At 48.0% G+C, this 27,425-nt stretch overlaps 1 protein-coding gene and 1 non-coding gene across 2 annotated transcripts; one reads left to right on the top strand and one right to left on the bottom strand.

Moving 5' to 3' along the window:
* The first annotated feature begins 5,459 nt into the window (after positions 1-5,459).
* Positions 5,460-5,566, top strand: LOC118758100 (U6 spliceosomal RNA). The gene has a single exon (XR_004995528.1). It is a non-coding gene; the product is annotated as a U6 spliceosomal RNA (small nuclear RNA).
* Positions 5,567-14,692: 9,126 nt separating this feature from the next.
* On the bottom strand, positions 14,693-25,514 carry SEC11C (SEC11 homolog C, signal peptidase complex subunit). Its single transcript, XM_004579463.4, has 6 exons — positions 25,334-25,514; positions 19,211-19,320; positions 18,760-18,909; positions 16,523-16,642; positions 15,338-15,395; positions 14,693-14,887 (listed from the first exon to the last, which is right to left on the bottom strand). Exons 1-6 carry the CDS (start codon positions 25,418-25,420, stop codon positions 14,834-14,836), a joined length of 579 nt encoding a protein of 192 aa, XP_004579520.1. The 5' UTR covers positions 25,421-25,514; the 3' UTR covers positions 14,693-14,833.
* Between the last annotated feature and the right edge of the window lie 1,911 nt (positions 25,515-27,425).

The raw sequence follows: 27,425 nt of genomic DNA on the forward strand, positions 1-27,425 counted from the left end.
AGAAGCTGGGCAACAAGATGGAAAGCCCTGCAGCTAAGAAAGGCAGTGTTTGGGGAACAAATCAGAGACTCCTTCATGCAGCTGCCATGGAGTGCTGGCCACAGGAACTGTGCTCAGTGACTTGCGTTAAATGACTCCAGGGGGTCCTGCTGCTGGGGCTGGGGAACACTGGGGGCCAGATCAAGTGCATGGCTTCACTGGCTACAAACACAGTCACTGAGCAGCCAGCCTGGGTTGTGATGTGCAGACACCATTCTTGGAACTCTGGTCTAAGCAGGCAAACAGTGTAGGGACTGGCAGGTGGAAGAAGGTCAGATTGCTGCAGGTGATGCCAGTGTTACCAGGTCAGCATGTGCTCAGAGGGCAGCCGTAAGTGGGCAGTCCCCATAGAGTTGTGAAGGTTGGGGATGGGGGGTTTGAGGCTGTGAGTGACCACCTGGAGATAGGACTCACAGCTCTGGCCAGAAGAGGAAAACACTTCCCTGTGGGCTGAGGGCAGCCTGCTCTGAGCCAAGTCCACAGAGCCACATCCTGCCCCAAGTGAGATCTCTAGTCCCTCGCCTATGAAGCAGTCTCACCTCTAGTTTCAAATTGGAACCCCAGAAACCTTGGAGGGAGGGTGGGGTCTTAGAGCATCCTGAGGCCTGCCTGATCCCGGCTGGTCCTCCACCTGGGAACAGCGTTTGTTGGAAATCCAAGTTCCAAACCTGCCCAGCCCTTGTGAATCATACTCTGCCACTAACAGGACTCCCAGGTGATTGTTGTGCACAATGGAGCACAGGCTGAGAGGCATTTAGGTGGGTAGAAAGCCAAGTGCTGACCTCCCTGCCTCTGTAGAGAGGGTGTCTGCAGCCCCTTGGTTCATACATATGTTGAAGCCTAACACCCTGACTGTGGGAGGGTAACTGGAGGTGGGTTTTGGAGAGCAGAACCCTCAGAAAGGGGAACAGTGCCCTTGAAAGGGAAGCCTGGGCACTCCCGGGTCCCCGGTACTGTGTGAAGACACGGAGAGAGGATGCTATCTAGGAACTGACCCTCAATCAGCCCTTGACCTTGGCTGTCTCTGCCTCAAGAGTGGTGGGAAATCTTTTGTTCGTAAGCAGAAATGCATGCTGCATCGTACCCCCACATCTGGATTTGAGTAGACCCCAGTACTCCATCACTATTTATTTACATAAATGAGAAGCCATGAAACATGGTCAATAACTGGCATGAATTAGAACAATAACCACCACGACAACAACAGCAACAAATTACAGCACCATGAAACACAAACACACACACCACTGAGTAACCAACACATGGGTAACAAAAACGAAACACAAAAGCCTCTTGGGTAAAATGATGCTGCTGTGCAAAAGGCTGATAGAATTATGACTCCTTATGAAGGACTATACTGTTGTAGCAATGTGGGGAAAACCTGTCAGGGGGTGGGAGTTTGTGCGGGGAATCCCAAATTAAAAAAAAAAAAAGAGTGGTGGGAAATGAGTGTCTGTGTATAGGAGCCCAGCAGCGCCTGACATTTGGTGATAGCAGTCCAAACGACCTGACAGACCTGACACGGACCTTCCCTGGCTTCAGACACACAGCTTGTGAGATCCTGCACTGCTAGCTGCAGGGCAGGAGGGCCCGCAGCGGAGCGGCTGCTCTGGTCGGTGGTGAAGGCGAGGGGGCAGAACAGGCCGCTGAGAGGTTGAGAGGGCTCCATGCAGGCATTCTTGGCCCTTGGAAATGTCTTCAGGGGAGGAACCCCTGATCTGCTTTGTAGCAAGGGCTCTCCTTTGGTGGGAGAAGGAAGTCACTGATGTGCAGCCCTGGTTGCCTCTTTTTTTAAAAAAAAAAAAAAAAAGATTTATTCATTTTTATTACAGCCAGATATACAGAGAGGAGGAGAGACAGAGAGGAAGATCTTCCGTCCGATGATTCACTCCCCAAGTGAGCCGCAACAGGCCGATGCGCGCCGATCCGATGCCGGGAACCTGGAACCTCTTCCAGGTCTCCCACGCAGGTGCAGTGTCCCAGTGCATTGGGCCGTCCTCGACTGCTTTCCCAGGCCACAGGCAGGGAGCTGGATGGGAAGTGGAGCTGCTGTGATTAGAACTGGCGCCTGTATGGAATCCCGGGGCTTTCAAGGCGAGGACTTTAGCTGCTAGCCCACACCCCCCCACCCCGGCCCCTGGTTGCCTCTTGTTCCCTGGGAGCTGTAGCCGAATGCCAACGTGCAGCCCTCCCCCTCGCCTCCACCTACAAGAACTTTTGAATAGCCTTGGCTAGGACCCAGAGAACCCTGAGGAGATTCCAGGGCTTTGGGAAGCCACCGGGGATGAGCAACGCTGAGACTTTGGAAATGAAGTAGCCCTTGGCCTTGTCAGACTTCTTCCTTGTCACTTCTGGCCTCTGTTCCTTCTCTCCCTACCTAGCTTCCCATCATGCCAAAGCTGGAAACGGTGAGAGAGGAGTGGAGCCTGGAGAGTTGAAGTTCAGCTCATCTGGCTGGTCCACCATCACTGCAGGTAAGGGTCATTTCCTGTCATGGTAGGGGCTTTAGGGGGTTCTGTTCAGGCCTGGGCCCAAGGCTGCTAAACTTGAAGCTGAGATTACAGCAACTGTCTGCAGCTCCAAACCCCAGCGATCTGCAATTTACTTCTTTCACTTTAGCTGTTTGTTGTTTCAAACTTCCTCACAAACCCCTTAATTTCCATTTTAATCTTCCTTGTCCTAAGCCCCGTTGTGTGATTTCTCACTTTGTATGTCCTTATTGATTGCCTAAGTGATAGAAATGTGTTATTTTTGAATGTATTTCTTAGTTAACCAATTGGGACTGAAACTTTAACCAATGCTTCAAAAACCACATGCACATATGCGGGGCGCAATCAGGTGCGTGTGCCTGGTGGCAAGGTGGGTAGGAAGGGATGCGTTTTGCATAAATCAGTTTCGAGTAGGAGTAGGCAGGCGAGCTTACAGGTGTGAACAGTTACACAAGGGACTGCCTAAATTCAGCAAACCAGACACAAATCCACACTACTGAACAAAAGCAGATGTATGACTCCAAAAATTCATACTCCACACCCCAATTTCCCTACTGCACTCTGAAGGTAGCACAGCTACTCCATTTGTATTATATGTCCATGCAGATTGGCAGCCTCTCCATTTCTTACTTTAGATAATTTTAATTAATATGTAATGTACATTTTATGGCGTACTCTGCAATATTGCATCATTTGTATACAATGTAAGTGGATCAGATTAGGCAATTAGAAGTTGTTTCCTTTTCTTATGTTTGGAGCCTATCAGCTCCTCACTTCCTTTATACTGAATATGAACAATGTTGTGAACTCTGGATGTGCAGGTGAACTATGGCATGGGACTGGATACACTTTCTGACCCTTACTCTTCATATTCTAAGATCAGATCAACTTTTTGAAACTTCTCCCTGTGAAAGAAAACTCCGGTAGTTCTGTATCTGGCTGTGTTCACCAAACATAATGACCTCCACTCCTCCTCCTCTGATTACAAATGACTGGTTTTCACTGATTAAGACTGAATAATATTCCATTGGGTATATCTACCAAATTTTCTTTATGCCTTCGTCCACGGGTGGACCCATGGGCTGATTCCATGTTTGTCTGTTGGGAATAGTGCTGCTGTGTCCGTGGGAGTGCAGGTGTCTCTCTGACATGCTGGTCTTGTTTCCTTCACACATGTATCTGGAAGTGGGACAGTCCAGTCATTTGGTAGATCTTGCTTTTGAGGAACTTTCAACCATGCTAAGTGGCTGCACTACTTGGCATTCCCACAACAGAGTATAAGGGCTCTCTACTCCATGTGCTCCCCAGCATTTGTTGTTTTTTGGTCTGGTTGGTAACAGTTTTTCTAAGTGGAGTGAGATGGCACCTCGTTGTTGGTTTTGAGCTGCATTTCCCTAGTGGCTGTTGACATAAAGCCCCTTGCCATGTATTTGCTAACCATTTGTACTTCTTATTGTGAGAAATGTCTGTTATGGTCGTCCCCACATTTCTTTCCTAGGTTGTTCACTCTTGTGCTGCCGAGTTTTTCAGTTCCTTGAGTATTCTGAGTATTAGCCCTTGGTCAGAGTCATGCTTGGTAAAGATTTTCTCCCATGCTGGCCACATCTTTGGATACTGTTGATTGTTTCCTCCCCCGTGCAGAAGCTTCTTGCATAGTACATCTCACTTGTCTAGTTTTACTTTCATTGCCTTTCCTCTTTCTTCATAAATTCACTACTCAGCTGGATGATCCTGAAAGACAGGCAAGGAGAACCGGTTAATATTGCCCTTCCTCCTCCTGTTTTAGGAGCTGTGCCCAAGAAGAAGAGGCTCTAGAGAGCCCTTGTTGGTCAGAAGGGGACTGTCCAGTGTGGTGCTGTGGGAATAACAAACAACTGATTATACATTTCTGCCTTGGGGAGTACCCCCCCAACACACACACATGGGCTTTGGACTGCCTAGTGTGTGCAGAATATCTGGGAATGCTTCTCTCCCCCCAACCTCAGCCTTGGCCCTGGAGGCTTGTGGCAACCATATGTGGAGACCCAAGAGTGTGAGCCCTACCTCCCACTGGGGAGACCCAGATGGAGTTTCAGGCTCCTGACTTTACCTTGGCTTAGCCCTGGCTGTTGCAGCCAGTGGGGAATGAACCAGGAGATGGAGGATCTCATTGTCTCTGTCCTCCTTGCTCATTCTACTTCTGCCCTTCAAATAAATCAGCTTTTTAAAAAGGGGAAAAACTTGGGCCCAGCTTGGTAGCCTAGTGACTGAAGTCCTCGCCTTGAATGCCCCAGGATCCCATATGTGTGCCAGTTCTAATCCTGGCAGCTCCACTTCCCATCCAGCTCCCTGCTTGTGGCCTGGGAAAGCAGTTGAGGATGGCCCAAAGCCTTGGGACCCTGCACCCACGTGGGAGACCCGAAAGAGGTTCCTGGTTCCCGGCTTCAGATTGGCAGAGCACTGGCCATTGCGCTCACTTGGGGAGTGAATCATCAGATGTAAGATCTTCCTCTCTGTCTCTCCTCCTCTCTGTATATCTGACTTTGTAATAAAAATAAATAAATCTTAAAAAAGGGGGGGGGGACTTGAAAACAGCCAAAATGGTCAAAATTTGATTATAACAATAAACTCACAAATCTAAGAAGCCAAATCAACTCCAGTGGAATTGCTATAAAAGAAAGCTACATCAGAGAAAATCATATTCAAGTTGTTGAACACTAGTATAAACAGGAACACTGCAAGTAGAGACAAATGCTGCATTGCTCAGAAGACAAATGTAAAAATAACAGAGTTTATGCTAGAAATGATGCCAACTGTAAGACAAATGGAGATCCAAAAACTGAAAAAATAACATCAGCCTACTTCATTGTCCAGCAGAGGAATCCTTCAAAATCATGATAAAGATATGTGCAGACACATTATGCTGAGATGTTGTTTAAAAGTTTTATTTATGTGCTCACTTTGGCAGCACATATACTAAAATTGGAATGATACAGAGAAAATTAGCATGGCCCCTGCACAAGGATGACACGCAAATTCATGAAGCATTCCATATTTTTTGTTTTTGTTGTTGCTGTGGCTGTTCTAACTCATACCAGTTGTTGACCTTGTTTCATGGCTTCTCACTTATGGTAATGTATAGTGATGGAGTACTGGTGTCTAATCATATACAGACGTGGGGATATAATGGAACATGCATCCCTGCATCCAGACGAAAGATGGAATCCCAATGAAACTGTTGGACATGTGTAGACAATGGGATGCTGGACTGTCTGACATTGTCTGTACCAACAATGTCAGGGTACACTTAAATAAGAGATTGATAGAATTATGACTTGTTATGAAGGACTACACTATTGTAACAAAATGGGAAAAATCTGACGGGGGTGGGAGTTTGGGGGGGAATCCCAGCCTACACAAAATTGTACCACATGATTCAAAATACAGAATAAAAATTTATTAAAAAAGTTTTATTTATTTGGAAGGCAGAGTTATACAGAGAGGAAGACACTGTGAGAGATCTTCCACCTGTTGGTTCATACCCCAAAAGGCCCAAAGGCCAAGACAAAGTCAAGAGCCTGAAACTCCACTGGAGTCTCCCATGGGGGTGCAAGGGCCCAAGTACTTGGGCCATCTTCTTCTGCTTTCCCAGGTGCACTAGCCAGGAGCCAAATGGCTTTTCTTTTTTTACTTTAAAAATTCATTTTTTTTGATGATGTTTACATAGTTGAGATGGATGCATGCCCATATGGACCACTAATTGGGGTGGGAAATGCCAAGAAATAGGGGAAAGTGAATGAGACAATTATTTCCATTTTTTTTCTTCCAATATCTAGGGGAAGTGGTAAGAGAAAGGGAGAGAGCCAATCGCAGCAGCCTAACCACCTCAGTTCCCCAGGATGCAGATGACCATTCAATATCATCCTAGGATCACCAATGTGGAGCATGCTCTGAGGGAATGCCTAGGTGGTTTCAGTAGTTCTGAGATGCCGATGATTTTGTTACTCTAAGATTAAGGAAATTCTTCTAAGGTCCATTGGCTGACATAGTCCAAGTTAGAGTTTCCACTCACCCAGATACTTGCTATCAAAGTTTGGCTGGAGAGTTGTCCAATTTGTTCTGCTGGTCATCTCCACCATGGAACTAGGTACTAAACATCGTCTGCAGGCCTCAGTGAGCTGTCATGTCCCCCATGTGCATCTGGGCAAGCCATCTGCTGCACAGGCTTCAAAAACGAGGAGACCCAGTTCTGAGACATGCACTCCATGGTCAGATGACAGATCCTGTGATATTTCCCCATAATCAGAGTTTTGAATCCAGTGGTTTAGTTGGGTAGGGACCCCAGACCTGAGCCAGTGTGGGGTCTGGTTCAGTTCATCACCCACATCAGCCAGCATACACACTGGTGGTTGCAGTTGCCTATATTTGTTCTGCCCAAGCCCCATTTTATATGCAAACCAGTGGATGTTGTGGCCCAGCCCATCCAACCCCACCACACACCTGGCCCTTACAAATGCTAGCAGAAACTACAGCTTAGTTGGAGTGATCCCCAATAACTCTCACCAGACCTGTCCCATCCCTGGTTTCTGTGCATGCCAGTATGTGCAGCAGCCCCACATTTCATTTGATCTCATATACACCCATGGGTGCTGCAGCGTACAGGGGCTGGATTGGAAGTGGTGCACATAGGATTTAGACTGGCATCCATATGGGATAATAGCATCACAGGCAGCAGTTTAACCTACTGAGCCAACCCCAAGAAAGAGAGTGTGCGTGTGTGTATTTTTTAAGGCCCACACTACAAACATGATTAAGGGAAGCTTTTCAAGGCTAAGGACATGTTTGTACTCAATCCTTTGAACTCATCCAGTTTCACAGATTTAAAAGCATTATCGGTTTAGCAACATCCAAATTTAAAGCTCTGTCCTCAAAATCTTCCTTAAACTCCATGCTGTTGTATACGGCAGCTAACTCAACAACTCAGCTGCAGTATCTAACAGCATCACAGACTTATCATGTCCAATACTGAATAGCTGATATTCTGTCACATGATCCCTTGGGTTTCTTGGGCCAAAACCAGGGATAGTCAATCCTTAATCTGAGTGTCTCTTTCACCCCTTTTCCACATTGCCTTCCTTAAAGCCACCATGCTCACCTACTGTGTTCTATCACGTTACTCTCTAGACACCCTTTTCTCACTTCCTGTTCTGTGCCCCAAATCTTGTGCTGTCTGTCCCTGCTTTGCCCAAAGCCTTCTGAGTCTTTAATCTCAGCCCAGCAGCCAAAGACCTCACAATGACCTTCAAGTTTATAATCCTGTCTCTGTCTGGACCATGTCTCTTGCTACTCAGCCTGTGGCTCACTTGGCTTTGGCCACACTGCGCCCTCTCCAGTTCACTAGAACATTGCACCTGCTAGTTCCATTGCCTGGGAATCCCCCCCCCCCCCCCCCCCCAGGGCTCTGCCCACCTCGCTGCTTCACTTTCATCAGCTCTTGAATCATATGCCACCTTTTCAGAAGATTTTCCTTGGGTATGGTTTTCAGCATTACAACTCTCCACAGTATTTCCTCTCCTCTATTTTTTCCCCAGAATACTTCATACCTCCTGCTGCTCTACAGATTGTACTTGATATTCCTTTTTTCCTCTCCAGTGATTTTTCTTATTAGAGTGTAAGGCCCATGAAGGCGGGAAGACGCTCTCTCTTGCTCACTGCTATATTCCCAGTACATAAACATTGAGCACTTGTTAATGCTCGATGATTATTTGCTGAATGAGGAAATGAAGCAAGAGAGCTGGAAAAACCTTTGGAGACGGTCATCCCAACGAGCCTGTGGTACTCCTTTGCTCCCAGTGTGGAGGATCCAGCCTGTGTGGAGACCACGGCTTTCATGACAACACTGCTTCCTCCAGCAGCAGCCCAGGTCTCATCTGTTGTCAGCATCTCTGGAAGCAGGGCTTACAAACCTGTTCTCTTCTTGTTTCCCAGCATCACTTACATCCATGGAAACTTAGTCCTTGCTGTGTGTTTTCCAGGAGAACTCAATGATAGGCAGGCACCTGTACTGTGCCGCTAAAAGAAAAGCCAGAGCCAGTGACTAGAGGCCAGTTTTGATAGCTGTTATCTTGGTAAAACTCTTTGTGAATTCAAAGTGGGAAATTCTAGACATTTTGGATTCTGTTTCAAATTCTGAATGCCTTCATACAACAATACAAGCTTTGAGCCCATGACGGCACTGCAAAGCACCATAGCTTATAAATGTTTGTATAACGAATGTATCACCTGGTGTTTGAGTACCTAAGAGAAAACAGAAGATTGCTAGGATGAGTCTATGCAGACTAATAACCACGCCACTGGGGCAAGGTTACTGCTGCCTGGCTCTCGGCCTTCCGTAGTGATGTCCAGTACAATACAAGCATTGATCAGCCTCTGGTGACTTTCACTCCTCACACTACTAAAACCTTCCTTCTGTTCCTGTCATTCCATTATGCCAACTCTCTCCCCAGCTGCCAGTGAGACTCTAGCACACACTTTGGATCTCTCTCTCCAAGGGCTTCTGTAGCAGCCCTTCGTCCCAGTTTCCTGCGTCCTTCCAGCTGCTTCCTGCCGTGCTCATGTGAATGTCTCTGCTCACCCTTTCAATGTTCGTGCCACCAGAGTTCTGTCGTCTTCCTTTCTTGGAACCAGGAAATCACTATGGACAACCTGATCCACTCTCTGGTCAAATACTTGGACAGTGGTTTAGAAAGTTCTGCTGCTTGAATGGAATAGCTTAACATAGAAATGTATTTTGAAAGGAAGACAGCATTAGGAATTAAACACTAAACAGTATCCTCCAGTCCTTACAAGGATCCTTCTGTCTAAATTTTCTACCTCCAGTATCTTGGTCTGGGAGAAAGAATAGATATCAAAGGAGACCCACTTGATGAGTAGAATATGATAGGAGAGATTAGCTGTGAAGCAGTAGCTTTAAGAGACTTCTTTGAAAATAAAATTTAGAAACATGGAGAAGTTTCCATTGAAACCAATTTCATTTACTTCTTTTCATTTTTAAAAAAAGACATTTATGTATTTGAAAGTTAAAGCTACAGAGAGAGGAGGTAGAGAGAAAGGGAGAGGAAGACAGAGAGGGAGCTTCTATTACTGCTTCTCTCCCCTCATGGCTGCAAAGGCCAGGGCTGAACCAGGTCAAAGCCAGGATCCAGGAGCTTCTTCCAGATCTCCCCGGTGGGTGGCAGGAGCACCAACATCTGGGACGGTATTTGCTGCCTTTCTCAGCCATTAACAGGGATTGGAAGTGGAGCAGCCAGAAGTTGAGCCATCACCATTAGGGAATTCTGGTACCATAAGCAGTGGCTTCACCCACTGTGTTACGATGTCAGGCCTGAGCCCCTCATCCAGTTTCTTCAAGGCGCTCTTCATGGACACCTGTTTGGACTCAGGATGTTTAACAGTAGCCCTTGAACCTTTTAAAATTATGTAACAATTATCAAAGCTATAATAAAAAAATGTTTCACAGTGGTTTATTCACTCAGCCATGAACTGTCAGAAAACGGAAAAACATAACATTTTATGATAAAAACAGAAGAGATCTTGTAGAGTGGATTTTCATTTTGTTTCCCACATTGAATGAAAAACCATCTGGCCCTTGTGCAATGTCTTTGCACCCATCTTAAGGATGATTTGTTGAATTCGACAGTGAATCACTACACTCCCTTTGGGTGTTTAATCCACTTTGGATTTCCACTGACTACTGACAGTGCTGCCAAGTAGGAGCTCCAAATAGCAGACGGACTCTGTTATGATCTGTCTCTCCCTTTGTGAGAAGACAAAGCCAGTCAACTGCCTTAAATCCACCAGTTTAATCCAAAATTGAAACTGTCACCAAGACAGAGGGTGAATGTATCCATCCATAGCAGCTTAGTGGTTGCTATGAAGGCTACTGGACACATCATAGTGAAACAGAAAAACAGAATAAGTGCTAGGGGAAGAAGCGCCTCAGATGTTTCTACGCCAATGTGTAAAGCAGCAAATGCACCAAAAATCAACTTGTTTTTCTTATGAAGGGAGCAACCCAACCTGTTGGGAGTCACCCAGCTGAAAAGAGGCACATAGTGTCTGGTGACTGTAGGGGGAAGAGCCCAGGGAGGATCCTCCAAAGAAGGCCTGGCCTCAGGGAGCAGGTGGAGGAAGAAGTCAGGCCCCTGCCAACCCAGAGCCAGTGGAGAGAAACAAGGCAGTGAAAAGGGGCCTCTGCTCTCCTACCTCATCCCACAGCTTCAATGGATTCAAAGTAGACTCTCCAGGGGCAGCCTCACTGTCCTAGGATCTGTGTGCAGCAGTGCGGACAAATTAAACTTCCACAGGAAACACAGAGTTTCATGGCCAAGACGACAGGGAGGAATGTTCAAGAGGGTTGAGACGCCTTAATTATTTCTCAGTATTCAAACCTGAGTGATCTTGAGAAACAAACAGAAAAAGCTCTGACGAAAGCCAGGCATCCAGTCAACTCCCAACCTGCCCTGATGCTGGAGGAAACCAAGGCTGAGCTGAGCACTGAGGCAGGGCTCAGGCCATAGTGTGACCCCAAGTCCCTCCCTCTGCCTCACCTCCATGGGGTTCATTTGAAGTACAGGGAACTTGCTGAACCCAGAGAATGGCCAATGAGTAGCTCTCGTTCAACAATTCAGAGACTAAGCTGATGGTTTAGCGCCATGGGCCAAAGGCACCTGTGTAAGATGAGGTGCTCAAATAGAAGCCAGATGACCCAGTAAGGAGACTAGCATCAGCTTGGATCTGAAATGATGGTAAGTGCTTCTGGATTTTTCCTATCATGCAGTCTGAAAATGATGTCATAAAAATGAGAAAGAAGGTATGAACATCCATCACCCTAATCACATTCATTCTCAACTAATTTACGCAGATGTCTGTTTCTCAGTGGCTCCCGACTCCGACTGCACATCAGTCACCTTGAGAGCTTTTTTAAAAGCCAAAATGGATGCCCAGCTTGCTTCCACTCATTTCGATTCTCATTCCTTGTTTACTTAGAAAGGTCAGACTTTCTGCTCTTCATAGCAATACCCCTTTGCTTTAACTTTGCTGAGAGTAACAGGTTCAGCATTTGAACGGAAGGGTAGTGTCTGCAGTTTGTTGGTATATGCAGGTGTACCTCCTGGACCTGGAGTTGTCCAGCACCTGCATAAAAATTAACACATGGTTGAAAGGGGGAAAGGATGAAAAGGGCAGAGCTACGGCAACCTCCCAAAAACACTGAAGCTTTCTCCATGGTAGCAACTGTCTAGTTTTGATGGAAATATAAGTTGGTATTAAACACAGTGTAACAAACACCATTTCACTTCTTCATAAGCCTCTTCATGTGACATGGTGAGTTCTTTGTGGACTGTTTTAATGCCCTGCAATCCTTGGAGTTTTTGTACTTCATCTTCTCCCTGCTCAAGGTGCATGGCATATTTGGCTGGGACCCTCCCCACCTCCCATCCCTGGCCAGAACCCCTCTACTTGACACTGAGCTGCTGAGAGGTAGAAAATCCACTGCCTGACCCTTAAAGATCTGTGTCAGATGAACATCCAAGTGCTCCCAGGAAGAGGGTCCCCCTGGCAAACCCACTGCAAACAGCCAGGAGAGTGCAACATGGATTGGCCTGCTCAGACACAGCCCTGGTTCTGAGCTACAGATTCTAGATACTGAGACTGCAACTCAGAGCCCAGGCAAGAGCACCAGAGTCCAGCAGCAGCTCCCATCATTGCCCTCCCATAAGGAGCAGCAGCAACTTAGAGGTCAAGAGATCTCACCAGCCTCTAGCCAAGTGGGGCTGGCTGAGCACCTTAAGGCCTTATGGTGTCTGTGTACAGCTCATTTCAGAATGTGAAGATTGTTTGGAGAATACCTAAAAAACTTAGCTTAAAAAATACAACTTAAGTGGTAAATTAATTATTTGGGAAGCAGAGCAGTGGACACAAAGACCTTGCATCTGTCTGCTGGCTCACTCCCCAAACACAATGGCCAGGGCAAGATCGGGCCCAAGCTGGAGGCCAGAAACACAGTCCAGGTCTCCCAGCAGGGTGAATGGACCCTGTTCACTTGAGCCTTCACTGCTGCCTCCCAGCATCCGCATTAACAGGAAGCCAAATCAGGGGACAGGCATCAGACCTGGAAACCGATGTGGGACGTGGGTCTCTTAACTGCCTGGCTGAACACCTGCCACCATGCTAAGAGCTTTTCTAAAACTTGTTAACCAATTACAGAAGCCCAGGAAGATGAGAAAGGAATCAAGTTTTGACCCAACATTCAAAATTCCATTTTTAGGTAAAGGAGGGAAAAAAATCTTTCTTAAGAAAATAGTTTGTTAAAGGGCACAAGAGAATAATGTTTTAGAAAGATGTCTGTAAATAGTTTCTCCTTTTACTGTGCTGATTTTCATCAGCATGAGGCCCATTTACAGCCAATTTCAGTCCAGAGAAAGCATTAGGGGGTCCCCAGGGAGCAGCCCTGCTGGTCCTAAGTCAGGAGCTCACAGGTGTGTGGCAGGGACACAGGTTGCTGCAGAAAAAGATGTCAAGCGTGGGTAGCACTTGTCCAGTGCACACTGTACATGTGTCAAGCAGCGCTGTGAGAATTACCCACTTCTTTCTAGTGATCACTGCGGTTGGTAAGCTCAGTTCTCGCCTTACAACATGAGGCTCGGGGCTAGGGAACTTGCTGAGCCCTATGGATGGTTAAGTGACTTTTAGAGATTCTGCGTCATTAGATCCGACTGGGACAAACTCACAGCAGTGGGGTCAATGTGTAGCTCTTCTGACTGGCAGGATGTCAACAAGAGAAGTCCTGTTAGTAAAACCCAACACGGATGTTAAACCTCTCTGGTCTGTCTTTGCCTCCAACGCACTGCTAGGTAGAGTGGCCCGGGCCCCTGGCAGCATGGGCATCCCTCAGGAGGAGGTTGGGAATGCAGTGCCTCAGGCCCTGCCCTGGCCCTCCAGAGGCAGGATCTGTGCTTCCCTATAGCCAGGGGGCTCTGCAGGCTTCCTGGTGGAGCTGCCCTGGCCTTCCAGACAGCAGCCCGTTCTCAGTGCTTGTTGGAAGGTTCTTCCCTGGCTCAGCCAGCCCACTTTCCCCTTCGTTTCTCCTACCTCTGCTCCAAGTCTCCTTCTCAGGAGTTCCCCTTGGCCACTGACTCTGCTTTGCCATCCTTCACAGCAGTCATCACTGTCTCAAATCAGGTTTGCTCATCGCTGTTCCCTCCCATTACTTGGAGCACTCCTTTAAGGATGGGATTTTACATAATATGCAGCGCCTGGGACAGCAATGCTTGGCAGACAGCTGAATGAGGGATACTTGGCGTGCAGGACTGTGTTACACAAAAACTTAATAGTGGACATACCTGGGAAATGCTGAGGGGCGACTGAGAGAAAGAATGTGTCCCTTTTACCCTTCAATCATTTTTGTACTTAAAAAAATCTATTTTTCATTTTCACTTGAAAGGCAGAGAGACAAAGAGATCTTTCAGTTACTGGTTCATTTACCAAATGTCCACAAGAGCCAGGGTTGTGCCAGGCCAAAGCTGAGAGTCTTGAATTCTACCTGGGTCTCCCACATGGTGTCAAGGGCCCAGCTACTTCAGCTAACACTATTGCTTCCCGAGGTGCACCTGTGTAGGAAGCCAGACAGGAAGTGAAGTAGTTGGGACTTGAACCAGGCACTCTGACATAGGACGTGGCATCCCAAGTGGCCACTAGATAGCTGCGCCAGATGTATTATTTTTGTGATTTTTTTTTCCTCAAAGATTTCAATGCTTTTCAAATAATTTAGCAAACCATCTTAAGACATAGCACAGAACAAAGCAGATTGCTTCCCTTCCTTCTGTGATGTTTTTGGCTTTATTAATGGGTCACATCAAGTTGTCGTGAAATAAGCAGCCTTGTCCTTGGAAGGGCCTGTGTGCTCCCCACCAACCACTCTCGGAAATGCCTGTGTATAAAGATAAGAGCTTTGGTTTTGAAAATCAGATGTCACAACCATGTCATGTAAACTCTGCAAGTCCCTAGAGGTAGACCAGACCCCCAGCAGGTGTGAGGGGGTCCCGAAGAGGCACAGTCACTGAGATGGCCAGGGGCAGCCAAGAAACTGAGCCGATTCAGACCAGAGTCCACAAAAGGAAAACATCTTTACTGATGAATCATTTATTTGGCCAAGACAAAAAACGTCTCCACGTGGTTTCCTTTTACACAGGAACATTTCCAATACATGAGCTTTTCTCTTCTTCAACACAGTCCATGTCCGTCAGATCCAGGAACTGCTTCCCACCTTAGGACTCACGTCTTAGCAACACGTACGCGCCCATCACGGCCAACAGAGCATACTGTGGAGACACGAGCAAGAAGCGTGAGGCCAGCAAATGGATCGGTCTGCGGACGTATTCAGGGACGTCTGTTCCACGCTGGACCGAGGAGGGAATCACAAGACGACACACCACCCCGCACGGGCCTTGTTCTCCAAATCAGCTCGATGCCTTGTAATGGCTAAAAACCTGAGAATACACTGACAGACATGTGACACACAGAGAGTATGCGGCTTATTTTTGCATAGCTTCCTATTGTTTTTCAAAAAATAAAAACCCGACTTTTGTTGAAGGTAGGAAATAAGCATTCCTGGGCTTATCGTCACCACCATTTTCATGTCTAAGAACGTCCACAATAAAAAGCTACAGCTATACAGATGCCATTTCAGAACACACTGCATGTGAAAGGTCCCAGCAGCCATTTTAAATGAAGTGATTATGTACATTTTAAACACAGACGCACATCCCTACCTTGAATTTGGGGTAGTCGTTCATTATGATGGTGACCATGCCAACATATGGCAAAAACCTAAATTGTGGGATAAAAATCAAGTTGTTTATATGATGGCAACAACATTTGAACCATCAGAACATCGCAGGGGTTGTCAGGAGAATATTCACCCCATCTCTAATGAGAGTCATCACAGCCAACGGACAGGACAGTCACTCTAAGGACGCGTGGGATCTGAGTCTGCAAGGTGTGTTATCTTCACTTGCCACAGCTTTAAGGAATTAGCTGAGCCACTTGTACAAACACAACAGGCAACTTTGCACAAAAACAGTTCTTACTTTTTTAGGAGAGAAGTAAGATTCAGATTGCTTATATAAAAAGAACTATCAGATGAAGTTTCTATTAAATGAAGCTTTTAAAACATGAAGTTTATAATTTTTAAAGAGAAACTGTCACTGGGGTTGGTGCTGTGACACAGTTTGAGTCCCAGCTGCTTCAGCTGATTCAGCTCCCTGCTAATGCGCCTGGGACAGCAGAGGAAGACGGCCCACAGGTTTGGACCCCTACACCCATGTGGGAGACCTGGGAGATGCTCCTGGCTTCAGCCTGGCCCACCCCTGACTATTGTGGCTATTTGGGGAGTAAATCAGCAGATACAAGACCCCTCCCTCTGCCTCTTCCCTGCCCCCCAAACCCTGCAACTTTGCCTTTCAAATAAATAACTTTTTAAAATAATCACCATCATTTTCTTCAAGATTATTTCAGAGACAGGGAGGTATAAAGCCCACGCATAGGGAGCTGGAGCCAGGAGCCCAAGGCAGGGACCAAACCCAGGCTCTCTGATACAGAATGCAGACTCTCTAATTGCTAGTCTAAATGCCTGGGCCAGCATTATTTTCATTTCACTGTGCTTTAAGATCTAACAAACCAGCTAATTGGGCAGAGAACACAAACGTGACTGATGTTCCCAGAGACGGAAAACATAAGCCAACCAAGATTGTGCTGGCAAACTAACATCTCCGTGTGATCAGCTGGCCCCAAGGCACCATCTTTTAGACTCTAAGTTTCACTTAGTCTTCACAGTACAGACCAAAAGTGTCTGGAACTTTCCTGATGGGTCACATTTGTCCTGAGTAGCTCTGCTACCCTGTGAAGCCAGCACCCTGGCCTGTGAATGCGCTCCTGGCTTTTGAACACCTCCTCACCCTCTGGCTCTTCCCACCACGTCTTTCTTTTCCAGCCAGTTCTGGCCTTCTTTGTACAGTCCTCTGTCGTCAACTTCATTATTATCTCCTTTTGTCAGAAATTTGATGTCTCCATTATCTCTGGAAAGAAAAATAATGTCCTTTCAAAAGCTACTGTCAGGACAGCAGCTCTAAAACAAACACACAACAACAACAACAAAAACCTTTATAGCCAGACTTAAGCATTTAGCAAAGCAAAGACAACCTAACCTTCCTTTGGTCGAAGACAATCGCTTAGATAACTGTTTTACTGAAACACAGACTCAATAACAGTTCCATAGACTTAAAGTATTACTTTAAGATATTTAAGCGAGCTTGGCAACCAAAGCAGCATGGGCAAGAAAAAGGGCATCAGCAAGACAGTGGCCACAGCCAGTGACAACCAGCAACTGTTCAACTGGTGCCCTCTTGAAATTCAGAAAAAGCTAGCACTTGGCTTAGTCTTTTTAACTGGAAGATAATAAGAGTTTCAGAGTCATTTACCAGGGCAAAATTCTGTGAATTAACCACTGTGAAATTCTCTCAGGGGCAGCTTCATAATACACCACCATGCTACAATGGCTAACAAGCTTTCCTGGGCTTACTTAGTCACTCACCCCAAGTCAGAGGAGGGCAGAGGAGGCCAGGGATCAAGCCACAACACTCGCTTCATGGTCGTGTTGGACTTGGCCTGCCCCATCCTGTCTTAGTCCTCACAGACCAATTTGTGCGCACGGATTCTACTCCTCCTTGCTCCAGGTGTGAACTTGGTCCCAGATCACAGACTGGGAACTGGGGAATTTCAACCCAACTCTGCCCTTGGCTGTCCTCAGACTTCCTTTTCCTTGTGAATCACAGAGTTAGGTAATACATTATTTTCCTCACTTTTGAGAAAAATGGCGTAACATCTCATTTACAAGGAAGCAAAAATCACAAATGATATGAAGCAATGTGGTAAGGACACACCCAGGATTAATTTGAAGCATGCTGAACTGATGTTCAGATAGTCTGGACATGCAGAAAACAACAGTGCAGCATTAGGGACTACAAAGCGTGTCTTTCAGTAAGAAGAAAAAAGTAGACCATTAGAATGAGTTAAAATGTGAAGAACCTACGAACATGCTGGCATCAAAGAGAGAGCCTGATCTGCAGCCACAGTTAGAGAAGCAAGGGGGTGACAACCGTGCTCTCGGAACACATGCCAATCACAGCACATCCCCAACACTGCCTCGACTGGGAATAGTATGCCTTTCTTGCCAATCACTTTAAATCTGGGTGAGAGTGCTGTCACATCAGGACTGAGGACACTTCTCCCTTACAAGCAGATGTCGAGTAACCACTGGCACAGTACCCGCGTATCAACACCAACCCAAACTGGACTGCTCTGGTGTTCAGAACAAAGTGAGGTGGGCATTTTGAGCGTCGGTATCTTTGGGGAACTGCTAGAAGTAATAAGCACAGTAGAAATCTAACACTGGAAATGTTCAAATAGTAACATGTCTGTCATATACCCTCACAGTGCACAGAATGCTGTGTTACTTACCAAACGCAAACAAGTACCTAAATTCAATGCTCTGGCTCACGCAGGTGGAAATACTACCCTAAGCTCTATACAGGCAAACAGACAAGTATTTAACATTTGACACTTAAGTACTTTCTTGGCAGTCTTGTACACATGAGAACCAGAAGTTAAGGTTTTTGGTTCCAAATGACAGTCTGAACAAGTCACCAAACGCATTTAATAAAAGAGCAAGGCTGTCAGGGGCCGGATCCATGCAGGTAGTTCAACAGCCACACTGAGGAATCAGCTGGGGAAGGAGCTGTTATCCAGCTTGGCCTGACCTTACTGTTCAACAGGTTCCTCTGGCCAAAATGACACATGGAAGCAGCTGAAATTTTTTGTATTTCAAAAAACAATTCTCCTATCAAAATCATGCTCTCTCACAACGTGATTTGATTTTCAGTCTCCTTTTAGTAAAAAATGTTAGAAAATATCCCATGTTGCATTTGTGCCATAATCTAAGTTTTTAAACTTAGATTTGTTTGGTTATGCATTCTGCATACAATATCATCACTCCCATCTTATACAATGAGTCTCTGGCCCAAAGTCATCTGGCTTGTAAATAGAATGTAATCTAGTGCGTTACTACTTTGTAGTGAAGCTTTAAAACTACCAAAAATGTATGAAACAAACCCAGAAAGAAGAAAAACCTCTTTACTTTTCGTGGACTTTGATTACTCTGTGAACTATTGGAATGTCTCGTCCTTCAACTTTAAAAACAACAATTTCACCGGCTCTGATTGGGTCTTCCCGGAAATTTGTGAGGAACAGGAGGTCTCCCCTGTGGAAGGCTGGCTCCATGCTGCCACTAGAAAGAAACACAAAGTCAACATCAGCGAGGTCCCGGGTGCCCAGCAGGTGATAAAAAGAAACACAGCAGTCAGCAGAAATGCCCATCAATGGGCAAGGACCCCAGGAGCTACAACACAGCCACAGAGGTTTCCTTCCAATGGCTCGTGTGATAACAATACTTTCTGCTCGGCTCTACGTATGAAAAAAGCACCAGCAATCCCTGTCACACAGGCTGTCACACAGGCTCTTGCTCCTGGCTGCCCTGCTCCACAGTCAGGGCTGACAGAGCACAGGGCAGGGCCGGCTGCGGGACCTACCTCAACACCACCACGATGGGGCTCTCGCTGCCGGTAAGGACAATCAACCCCTTCCAGATCATGAGTGCCGAAGATACGATCATGGCGAAGTTTAAGACCTGATAATAGAGCTGCAACGACAAAGGTCAGATCCCAAGTGAACAAACAGGGCAGAACAGTCATCAAGCCAAGAGGAAGATGCACTCGTAAGACACAAGCAGCATGCCATTTCAGGAGGAAACAAGTCACACCAGGTACAATGTAGGTGGAATGTCAACACTTATCCAGGGAAGCTTTCCAGTGCCTTCCAAGTTATCCATGGAGTAAAACTTACAATATTTTTTGTTTCCAGAATAACCCATGGGTCTCACTTTATTACAGCCCCAGTGTTACAGCCCCCTGCTGCTCTGGGGGTACAGTGCAGCTGATCCTTACCGTCACCCTTGCCCCCTGGGAGTCTGGCTTTCTCGAGGCTCCATCAGTCACCATTCTTGCAGCAGTGTCCAAGATTGGGCTAACCTTGTTTCTGTTCTGGGACTTCTGAACCCAGGGTAACTGATGACCCTTAAAAATCTTGTTGTGGCAGCCATGGGGACACTTCAGAGGAAGGAAAATTCTGTCTGCACTTCCTCCCAGCCTGCCCTAGCAGCTTTCCCGAACCCCTCTGGAGTAAGTCTGAAAGCTGGATCCAGATCACACGGCTCTGACCTGGACTGCTCTCCTCAAATACCACAACTTAATTATAACGGAGACGGATGGGAGTGTGGACTTTTTCTGAGGGCTAGATACACTTTGAGATGCAGATCTGAACCCAGTTTAAACTACAGCAAGAAACTGCTTAAAAACCACGAGAAGCGCAGCTCTGGACAGGCCTAACCAGGATGTGTACCACCATGGCCTAGGGCTTTGGCCTGGGAGCGAGCAGAGGCCCGTGCAGGGCTCTGAGAGGGCAGGGTGCACTGCAACAACTGCGCTTCAAACCCATCCCCGGGGCACCCTGCAGCGCCAGGCCTGGGGCCACAGCCATGGAAACACCACCCTGTACCACTGTTTCTCAACCCTGGCTTCATGGCAGAATCCTCTGGAAAACTGCCAGAACATGGTCAGCCTGAGCTGTAGCACAGATGCACTGGCTCACAGGGCAGGAAGGGTCCATGACCGTGGCTCCACAGCATCCGAGGGAAGCTGCATTGTTCTCCTGGCCCTGCTCCTGCCACCAGCTTCAGTCCTGCCCATGTGGACGGCCAGCTCGCTGCCCTCCCAGGGCTCCCTCAGGCACTTTCCCTCCTCTCTCCACTCCTACACAGCCACAGGCACAAATGTCAGAATCCACTCTCCAAGTACCTTCTGTGTTGCTTTCCTGCCAGCTCCTCCCCTTCACCCGACCCAGCCAGTGCTGGCACCACCATCCTCATCATGCCAACTGTTCCCAATGCTGATGTCTCCAAATGCCTGTGGACACTGCCACATGGACGTCTTTAAAAGACACTCAAACAACGTGTCAAAGCCGAATTCATCTTCTGCAAGCAGCTTTCAAAGCTGGTGGCGCCTAACTCAATGATGCCAATTCCACTCACCCAACTGTGTGGGGCCACTCCCTTCCCCTCTGTTCTATACATGCTACCTTTGAGATACTGCTAGAATCTCTTGATTCTCACTATTCCCACCGCCAGGACTCTCACTCACTAACACAGCCCATCTAGCACCTACACGAGCCTCCTCTGGGTATCCTCTTCCAGTCCTCGTTTGTATACACGCATCTGCTCCTGTCTGCACTCCACTTACAGCCCTCTGCACCCCGCTGCTCTGAGGCTGAACAGACACCCTGACCATGGCTGTGCCTCCTCCCCTGCTCTGGCAGGTGAGGCTGGCCATGCCTGCTGCACAGGTGTCTGTCAATGCCTCCAGCAGCACCCACTCCATTCCACTCCAGGACTCTCCACCCAGCCACTGCTTCTGCACAAAGGCCTCCCCACATGCAGCCCTTAGCACGCCGACCACTCAGACATCTTTCAGGATCATTTTGGACTCCATGCCCAAGGGAAGCTTTTCTTGACTTGCCAGCCTAGGTGTCAGCAAAGTTGCTGTAGAACGGACCAGGTGGGGAGTTGTTTTAGTTTCACAAGACATACAGTATATATTGAACCCATGAACGCTGTTCCTGTGCGGTGGGAGAGCAGCTATGAACAACACATAAAAGAACAAATAAGCTGTGATCCACTGAAACCTTTTTCATAACCGCAGGCAGTACACTGGAGCTTGGCAGCCTGCGTGGGGAGCCAGCCTTGGTCCTCCCATTCTATGTACTGACTGCACCCTGCCCTTCCTTATGGCAGCACTGCCATCAGAACATGGCATATGATTATTTAACATGCCTTTCACACCAGACCATAAGCTTCAAGGCAAATATCAGACCCCCCAGCGGGTCTGGCCAAAGGCAGGGTCTCAATGAGTCAAATAAATGATGATAAATAGCTATACTACATGGTGAGAGAAAACAAGCTGTCAATAAGAAAAACATTAAGCCCCTGCCCCTCCCAAGAGGCAAAAGCTTAAAACTATAATTTCCCAAAGAGAAAGTATAGGTAACATTTAAAATGTTCAAGCTGGTAGTCCCCTGTGGTTCCTACCTTCTCCCTCCCATCCTTCTCTTCAACCAACAGATCTGAGGTTTCACTTGTTCATGCTAATCCTCAAAGGTACACGGCGGGCTGGGATGCAGGTTGATAGAATCATTATGAAAGCAATCTGGGGCCAGTATCAGGAGGTTCCTCTTGGTTCCATAACCCTACTTCAAGAAATTCAGTCTAAAATAGAGGCAGATGGGGGATCTGGGCCACAGGTATTAATAACAGGGAAATGGAAATAAGTGGCTAGTGCTGGGGAGATGACTGAATTGGGGCACAGAAAATGGCCAATTACTCCACCACTTAAGACAACCGAAAGAACTTGAGCAACATGAACAAATACTTGAAATATGTTGAGTGGAAAATGTGAGCTGTGGTAGGATCTCAAAAAGCTACAAAACGAATACAAGGAGATGCCCCATGATGCTAACAGCGGCAATCTTGGGATGGTGGAATTATGAGTCATTGAATTTGCTCCCTAAAGCTATTCTCCACTGTCAAATTCCACTGATGAGCATGGACTAATTCCAAAATTTAGAGAAAGAAAGCATTTAATGGAAGTGAAATAGGGCGCATTACCACACAGCCATTCACATAACCACTGCACAGACTCTGACACACCCAAAAACACATACATTCTGGTATGGTGGCAGGGAGGGAAAGCAGAGCTGACTTGTCCCTGCTAATGTGATAATCAGGTGAAAACACCCAGTGTAAGGCAGTTATGAGGGACACACTGAGAGTGGGACATTAAAAGTGAACTAAAGGCATGTGAGTACAGCAAATGAAAACAAAAATAAATGTAATTCAATATTGAAGTCACATATCATTTTTTTAACCAGTTGGTTACTGTGTTGATAGCAATTTATGAAATGTCCATCATAGTCCCAAAAGAAAGGGGAATGCTTAGTGGAAATGGTGAGGGCTGGGCTATACCGCATCCCAAAGCAGGCTGGGCTATACCACACACCAGCCTTCTGGGTCCTCTCAGCGGAAAGCAGAAGTTGTTCACTGCAGTTGACTTTCACACAGCACCTGTTCTGCCTGACTTGAACGACTTGAAAGATAACTGTTGTTTCATTATGAATTACAGAGCTGATCAGGAAAGTGCCAACAAAGACTGCCATTATTAGACAGGTTTGCAAGCCATATGCCTCTGCTCTGATAACAGAAAATTATAAAACCTTGCCATTTTTCAAATAAAGACCTCATACTGAGAATATCTTTTCCAAGATGTTTCCCATGCTTGAAAAATTCATTGAGGGGAAGTAAAATACATTCCTCAAAAGAACTTCATTTGTGCAAGATATCTATCTAGGAAGGAAATGGCCAAATGTGCCAAAATCAGCTGATCAATCAAACTGCAAAACCCCAATCACACTTCCAACACCCCCTTAAAAACAAAAACACTGATTTCAAAGGCAGAGACAGAGATCTTGTGACTGCTGGTTCACTCCCCAAATGCCCGCAGAGCCAAGGTCAGGAACCTGGAAGTGGAACTCAATCCCCATCTTCAACATGGGGAGCAGGGCCCAAGGACTGGAGCCATTACCTACTTGCCTCCCTGGGTCTACATTAGCAGGGAGCTGGAACTGGAAGCACAACCAGGACTTTAACCTGAGCACTTCAATATGGGACAGAGCATCTTAGCACTGTGCCAAGCACCTGCTCCCCAACCCGTTTCCTTTCCGGGATCTACAAACCTGGACACAGGCTTGACATCATGGCTACACGATTTTGCTTGAACTACTGAAAGCTGACCACTTCACGGAGCCTGCCATTCATTTGGTTGCTGTACCTAGGTACACTCAGCACTTCCTAACCCCAGGGCAGCAGAGGCAGGTCCAGCTCAGCCACTGTCAGCTAAAGACGAAATCGCCAGAGTGGCTCAGGATGGCAAGAAAACATTTCCAACCTGATAATGCAGCTGATGGGGCAGCTGACACGCCAGTCACTGGTGTTTCCTCCTCCCTGGCTCAAACAAAGAGCCCTTGTCTGGCTTGCGTGTAGCTCTGGCCTCAACTAGGAGGAAACGAGCAAGCAGGCCCCAGAGAAAGGAGGTCTTGGTATGGGAGTGGTGCAGCACAAGAGACTGTCAGGGTGTCCGTGCTATTTTGGAGGCAAGAAGAAAAGAGAAAATGGTGCCAGGAGGCTGCTGTAGATTTGAGCTGCTGGGTTTTCACTAGAAGAGTCAAGCGGGCAGTGTGGCTGGCTACCAAGACGGGGAACACACAAGTCTTTCAAAGAGCAGCCTGGCTTGGGCGCTCTGGCACTCAGCAGCAAGCCTTCTCCAACACTCTGCACTTCTAACTTAACCCCGCATCAGCAGCAATTGCAGAGCCGTGTGCAGAAGCCACTCAGGAAGCCTCGATGGTTCAAGAAAGCTCTAGTTCCCGGAGAGTTTTCTTGGGAAGCACCTCACTTCTCAGGACTTCCGCTGTGGGATTCTCAGAGTGCCGTTCTCTGACCACCATCACCTGAGAAACTCGTGGGAGCCCTTAAATCAAATCAGCACCTCGCTCACACTGCCATGCCAAGCTGGAGTTCCACCGGGAACAGAAGACATATAGATGCATGCCCAAAGACTGAATTGTGCCCTGCGGCTGGCATCACGCCACACCCCCCAAAAGAATGGAACGAAAGAAACTGGGTGCCATCAAACCCGAGAGACTCAATAGCAATTTCAAACACAAAGAACCATGATAACAAGGGCTCATTCTTCTTAGCCAAAATTCGTTTCTATCCATAATAGCGGTTTCAGTACCCACTATGCTACTGGCACCCCTCAGACACACGTCTCTCTCTCCAAGCCCAAGGAGTCACATTTTTTTTCCTGCCCAAGGCTGCGCTTTCCCCGTCCCTACTGTTGCTTTATACTGAGGAGATAACAGAAGTCAGTCACGGTGGGGCTGTTACTGGGCGAGGACAGGGCCAGAGAGAAGCCAGGGGCAGGGGAGGAGTCGATCTTGGCTCTCTCCTTCCAGGATGCTCGATGATGCAGCCGGGTCGTGAGATCCGAGCAGGAGGTTCCAGGGAGGAGCCCTGGGCTCCCTGGGTCCTGGATACTGAGCACGGGCTGCTGGGCCCTCCAGGCTTCGGGAAGCGCTAGGGCTGAGGAAGGCATAGTGCACAGCTAACATTGTCACCAAACTGCTCCCCGGCACCTGCGTCTCTGCCCCTTTCACCCGCGCGCAGCCAGACCTCCTGCAGCCCCGTGGAGGTCGGGGCGGGGGAGCAGGAACCTGTTCCCTCTTCACCGAGAGGCCCCTCCAAATTCGCGCAGACAGCTGTCACGCTCGGCTCAGCTCTCCTCCTCCCTGGGCTCTGGTGGATGCAAGCGAGCACACGCACATGCCCCCACGTGTGTCCGGGAGGACCTGAACCCAGGGCCTTCTGGAGGCCAGCGCGCGGGCCGCAGTCACCGGGAACTGCCCTCGCCGGAACCCTACCCAGGAACCACGGGCGGCGACTTGCCGGTCCCGCACCCGGGCGCGCCCCCCACTCAGGACCCCGGTACCTGGCGCTTGTTCATCTTCCGCAGGTCCCCGAAGATGTCCAAGCCGGACGCCGGCAGGTGCGCCGCCACGCCGCCCGCGCGGACCATGGCGAGGTCTCCTGGGGCCGAGGCGGCCGGCAGGCTCCGGAGGCTCTGACAGCTGCGGAGCACCGCACGGTCCCGCCCACCAGTCCCGCGGCCTTGCGGCCCACGTGATCGGCGCCGCGCTCGGGCGTCTGGGAATGGTAGTCCTGCGAGGGTAGCCCTGCGGTGGGTCTGGGAGGAACTGGGAAGAAGAAAACTACCGCTTCCAGCATGCTGCTGGCTGAGAGACGCGGCCAGTGAAGACCCGGGGCTCCCAGGGAGGGCAGTCGTCGGGCTGCGGAGTCCTTTCCGACTCTAGGGAAGGAATTTGGGGAGGCGGGTGAGACTACGTGTCTCAAAGCTAACTTGGGAAAGTGACTATTCTTGGGAAACTGAGGCCCTCAGGAGTCTGGCGCCAGGAGGACACCTAAAGCTCCCTCAGGAGTCGCCCAACCGTGTATTTTGGCCATTGGATGACTGCGGCAAAGGGGCGGGGCTTCTCTGCAGGGGGTGGGGTCTAAAGGTGGGCGCGCGTGGGGGCGGGGCTTTGAGAGGCGAGCGCTAAGGGGGGTGGGGGGGAATGGTAGACTTAAAGGAAGTCTTTTGCACCGTCTTGACCGTAGTTATGTTGCAGCTCTTTAATAAGTTGGTGAATTGGTAGCCGTTGAGTTTCACACACAAAGAAGCAGAGACTCCAGAAGGGTTAAGAGGTAGAGTTTGGATTGAAGCATTAAACATTGAGTCGTGGATGACCACAGTTCTGATCTTAGAGTAACTGTGCCTTTCGCTCACTTCTTCATGTGATACATATTTAATCCATTTATTCACACATCTTTATGACGCAGGACTATGTACTTGGCTCCTTCCCGCCCATTTGAAAAACATCAGTAAGACTGTATGGCCCTTTGCCTGCCTGAAGCTTTCAGGCTGCAGAGGGGCAGACCTACACCATTCCTAATGGGTGCTGGTGCTGTACAAGCAAGAAATACAAAGAAGAAGACTGGGGAGTTTGGGGAAGGGGAGCAAGTTGCAACTTAAAAGATGCCAGGAATTGATATTACGAGACTAAGAAGAAAGCAACTTTCAGACTGTACACCGGCAAGGGCCTGGGGAAATTGTGACCATGCAATTGTGTGAAATACTTACATTAGCACTGGTTGTAGTCCTGTCTGCTTGCATCTTAGCTCTCCATCCCACCTCTCTTCCTGTTGGAGAGGTAGTGCTGAGCTGGGGAATCCAGCTAAGGAGCAGTTGAGTGCATGATATATCCAGTTGGAGTATAGTAGACATACTTATGGGCGTCATGGCCATTTCTTGCCGTCTTGGTATAGGAATGGCTACCAGCAATATTGCTCACCATGTTGTACCAGAGGTAGTAGCCGGTGGTCCTGTCGCAGCTGACTGGGGTATCTGTGGACACAGGAGAGGAGAAGCAACCTAAGCTCGTGCAGATCCAGGAGCCAAACTGGAAGGTTCTAAATGTCAGATGCATAACATACGGTGCTTCTCCCTACACAGATCAATGCAGGGACCCTTTAAGCTAGCACCAGTGCTGGCTGGCTCTAAGGTGGCACTGCAGGTGTTGAGCTGTGTTCAGATTCTGAATGTGCTTTGGAGATTCTCCAGGATATTTAGACGGTGTGCACATGGAGCAGGAGAGAGGAAAAGCGGAGGGTGCCCCCGGGATTTTTATCTTGAGGAACTGGAAGGACTGGCTATAACCTGCTTATCCAACCCTTTACCACGTGGCTTCTGTGTGCTTTTCTGCTAGTACTACACAGCCGAAGACTTCCTCCTTCTGGCAGGATGGCTTTTACTTCTGTGTCACTCCAAATATCCCGGCATACAGGGCAGCTGGCTTCCCCAGAAAATTCTTGCAAATGCTTGGCGTCACAAATGCAGCCTGCTGCAAAAACATCCTCTTAGGACTGACATTGTGGTGAGAAAGGTAAAACCGCTGCCTGCCACGCCAGTACCCTATGTATGATCTTTCGAGACCTGGTTGGGCCACTGCCAATCCAGCTCCCCG

Source organism: Ochotona princeps, chromosome 18, assembly GCF_030435755.1.
Source record: "Ochotona princeps isolate mOchPri1 chromosome 18, mOchPri1.hap1, whole genome shotgun sequence".
Classification (NCBI taxonomy): domain Eukaryota; kingdom Metazoa; phylum Chordata; class Mammalia; order Lagomorpha; family Ochotonidae; genus Ochotona; species Ochotona princeps.